At 50.7% G+C, this 4165-nt stretch overlaps 1 protein-coding gene across 1 annotated transcript in view; it reads left to right on the top strand.

Moving 5' to 3' along the window:
- The first annotated feature begins 615 nt into the window (after nt 1–615).
- The window catches only part of LOC138636180 (G-protein coupled receptor 61-like), a 3857-nt gene continuing 307 nt past the window's right edge, over nt 616–4165 (top strand). Inside the window, exons 1-2 of the mRNA XM_069724058.1 lie at nt 616–788; nt 1850–4165. The exon at nt 1850–4165 is cut by the window's right edge and continues 307 nt beyond it. Of these exons, the coding sequence (XP_069580159.1) occupies nt 2033–3442 (1410 nt within the window). The 5' untranslated portion in view covers nt 616–788; nt 1850–2032 and the 3' untranslated portion in view covers nt 3443–4165. The remainder of the gene's footprint in view (nt 789–1849) is intronic.

Genomic DNA, 4165 nt, shown 5'->3' with positions numbered 1-4165 from the left:
CATTCACTTCAACCCTCCAAAAAGTTTGAAATCTGACAAAAACAGACAAAATTTCCATTTTCATGCAGATGACACCTGATTATAGCAAAGCACTGAAACCGGTTGAAAAAGAGTCAAACATCAGGCATGTGTGAAAGAAATAAAACCCTCGATGACCACTAATTATTATCTAGCTTTGTTTTAACACTTCCCTTCACTTTGATATGACAGGATACTAATATTTTAGCATGGCTAATTTAAGCTGATTGCCTCATTGCAGTTAAATTAAAGTGCATTAGCTGCACACTTTTTCTGTTTTAATATTTCCCTGATATTGATATTTTAAAATGGTTGTTTTTGTGTTTGTAAAGTGTATTTTTGGATCATGTTGCATTGAACTGAGGATCAATAATAACAGAGACCTTCCTTCCATCTTCATTCAGTTCCGTTATTGAAAGGTTGATAAACAGTGAGGACTCTAGGACCCTGCGGCGCCAGCAGCTCCGGTCCTGCCTCTCACTGCCTCCTGCTCCATCTCTGCGGTCACTGAGTGTGTGTGTGTGTGTGTGTGTGTGTGTGTGTGTGTGTGTGTGTGTGTGTGTGTGTGTGTGTGTGTGTGTGTGTGTGTGTGGAGGAGAACACAGAGTGAGCTGGTGTCTCTGCGAGCATCCAACATCAGCATCGTGTCCGTAGAAGCTCTGCTGCCGCCGCTGCTGTCGTCCGGAGGGGAAGGATGCACGAGGCCGAGCGAGGAGATGGGCAGAGGGACGGGCTCCTGCAGTGGGAAGTACCTCAACAGCATCTACAAGGTACAGTGATTGATTTCCAGTGAGCACCTCAGCAGTGGGAGCTGAAGCAGGTTTTCATCCTCAGAGAGCAGAGCAGCAGGAAACACTCTGGTTCAGGTACATGATGCTCTCAGCCTCCTCATCTCCTGACTCTCACATCTCCTCTAATCTGCTGCTGATGAGTGCAACACACACATCGGATTTACACTGAGATACAGAGAGGAGGCCTTGCTTTATACAATGGGTGTCATGCATTAATAATAAATATACATAAAGGAGTAGGCGGTAAGACATGACCAAACCCGTCAGGAGGGTTAAACTGTGTTTGACACAGACGCTGCTGCTCACTGAGGAGGATTATTCATACATGACGAGGGGTTGGAGCTCAGATTTGAACCCAGAATCATGTTACTATCACTGAGACGGAGCAGCCGCGGCTTCTGCTAAATCTGTGGCTGGATTTTCTCAATGGTGACACGTTCGTAGGGCAGCGACAAACCGGGTCTCTGCAGCTTTTTCATTTCAGACGAAGGAGTCAGGGTTTATTATTCTGATGCATGGAAGAGGAATCCTACCGCACACGTCGGCCGGGCCTTCCAGAAGCAAACTCTGAGCATACATGTTGAGTGGAGCTCACACAGCAGGCGTGGATGTGATGGTGACAGACCTGCAGTCATGCATTGACAGGATGTGAGGTTGAAAAGTATTCAATCACCTGCTGGTGCTCAGAAAGGTCCTCCCTGAATTCATCTTTTTTTTTTCTTCTTTTTTTTTAACCAAAACACTCTCTTGATTTCAGATTTTTCTCCCTGAGCTCCTGCAGCATGTTGTTAAAAAGACGCCTGGAATAACACTCTTCATTGAGTTAATTGCTCCGGGGGCCGGCTCTGGATTATCTTATCAGTACGACTGCCTTAACAGAGATTTGAGGAGCTGAAGAGGATTTTATAGAACTGCATCTGAGTGAATTCATCTCAACGGTAGCCGGAGCAAAAGTGAAACTCAGCGCGGGTGGTTGATTGGAAGAATTAGTTCATGAAACACACATTTTATTGTCCTGTGTTGTTGCCTGTTTGTTTCAGGGCGGGTTGTGACTGACGGCCTGAAGTCCGGACCTCCCGACGACCACAGCTTCATCTTCTGGACTACGAGGCCTCTCTCGACCTCGTTCTCAAGCCGCTGTTTTCTGGCCGCACTTCCTGGCTTTGAAGGATGGGTGATGGGCCTGTGACGGATCCCGCCCGCCTGCCTCGTCCCACCCTCCGATGGAGCCGATGTGGAACTCCTCCCACACTCCTCCACAGCCACCGTCCAACTCATCTGCCCCCTTTGTGCCGGGCTCGGAGGGCTGGGCTCTGTCCCAGGCGCTAGCCATGCTGGCCATGCTGCTCATGGATCTGCTGGCGGTGCTGGGTAACGTGGCTGTCATGGCGGTCATCGCTAAGGCCCCACAGCTCCACAAGTTTGCCTTCGTCTTCCACCTGTGCGTGGTGGACCTGCTGGCGGCCCTGGTGCTGATGCCCCTCGGCATGCTCTCGAGCCGGGCCTTCTTCGGGGAGGCCCTGTGCAGGAGCTACCTCTTTCTCAGCGTGTGCCTGGTCAGTGCCGCCATCCTCTCCATCTCCGTCATCAACGTGGAGCGCTACTACTACGTCATCCACCCGATGCGCTACGAGGTGAAGATGACCGTGGGCCTGGTGGCCTCGGTGCTGGTGGGGATCTGGGTCAAAGCTCTGGCCATGTCCGCTCTGCCGCTGCTCGCCTGGTTCCTGCAGGGTGGGAGAACTCCTATCATGGAGGGCGGAGGGGTGGGGGGAGGAGGCGGTGGGGCCGTCCCATCGCCTCCTGCTCAGGGTCACCGGCGCTGCTCTCTGCACTGGACCGGGGGCGGGTCGAACCGCCTGGCCTTCATGGTCCTGTTCACCCTGGTGTACTTCCTGTGTCCGCTGCTGCTCATCCTGGTCGTGTACTGCAACATGTTCAAAGTGGCCCGCGTGGCCGCCATGCATCACGGCCCGCTGCCCACCTGGATGGACACGCCTCGGCGCCAGCGGTCCGAGTCGCTCAGCAGCCGCTCCACGATGGTCACCAGCTCCGGGACCGGTACCGGGACCGGCAGGGCGACTCCACAGCGCACCTTTGGGGGAGGGAAGGCTGCGGCGGTGCTGGCAGCAGTGGGGGGGCAGTTCCTGTGCTGCTGGCTGCCCTACTTCACCTTCCACCTGTACTCGGCGCTGGCCGCCAGCCCGCCGGCCGCTCTGGCCTCCCTGGAGGAGGTGGTCACCTGGATCGGGTACTTCTGCTTCACCTCCAACCCTTTCTTCTACGGCTGCCTCAACAGGCAGATCCGGGAGGAGCTTGGCAAACATCTACCGTGCCTGTTTCGCCGAACGGGGGGGGAGGGGGAGGACCGGCTGCCCAGCCGGGAAGGATCCATAGAGGAGAACTTCCTCCAGTTCCTGCAGGGCACCGGCTGCAACCTGGACCCTCCAAACTCTCACAGCACTTCCAGTCCGAAGGGGGAGGCCTGTTGCCCCGGGACTCAGGCCCCGCCCACCGAGCCGGCCCCGCCTATCCCCGTCGATTTCCGGATCCCCGGGCAGATCGCAGAGGAGACGTCAGAGTTTATAGAGACCGAACACGGGAAAAACAACCACATATATACAGACAATTAAAGTTTTAATTCTTTATATTCCCTGAAGATGTTTCAGGAAAACATGTTTCTCTGTTTCTGTGAACAGCTTCATTCATTTCAGTGACTTTGAATTGTTTCTTTGAATTACTGCACTTTCAGTTTCTGAAACCAGTCGTGGTGACTCGTCCTCTGTCGTCTGAGATGCTTTTAAAACAGAAAAATTACTGCTAGATTTATTATTATTTTTTTTTAAAGGCTGTTTTTTGGCCTTTAACATGACTCAGCTCTGTACAGTGAATGACTCAGTGAATTCATGTTGATGCAACATGTTGAAGCCTTTTTTTTAAAGATTAAAATAACATGAATTAGGTGATTCAATTCCTCCTTTTGATCTTGTTAATTAGGAAACATTTTCTGAAAAATAACTTTCCCCTTTAAAATGATTGATTTACTATTGTGCAGTTTTGTTCTGCTGTTGGATTTATTACATTCAATATTCAAACATGAACACTGAGGGATGGTTCATTGCTGCGACTCTTGCCAGTGAAATATTTCAAAAAACATTTTGTAAATGACTGAAATTAAAGTAAAGTCAAAGAAGACAGCAATAAAATGCACAGAGTTATGAGTGTTGATGATGAGCTGTGTTTTAATCAGTGAATCTGCCTCTGAAGGCTGCAGCCAGTCAGATTACATTATATTATATCATATTACATCAGGAGGTGTACATATTGTGGCCGACCCCCTCATGAAGGCGTTCACA

The sequence above is a fragment of the Brachyistius frenatus genome, unplaced genomic scaffold (genome assembly GCF_029030835.1).
Source record: "Brachyistius frenatus isolate BFR_SWC_R1_liver_20210118 unplaced genomic scaffold, ASM2903083v1 Contig_359, whole genome shotgun sequence".
NCBI classification, from domain to species: Eukaryota; Metazoa; Chordata; class Actinopteri; family Embiotocidae; genus Brachyistius; species Brachyistius frenatus.
This window is presented reverse-complemented; position numbering and strand designations above follow the sequence as displayed.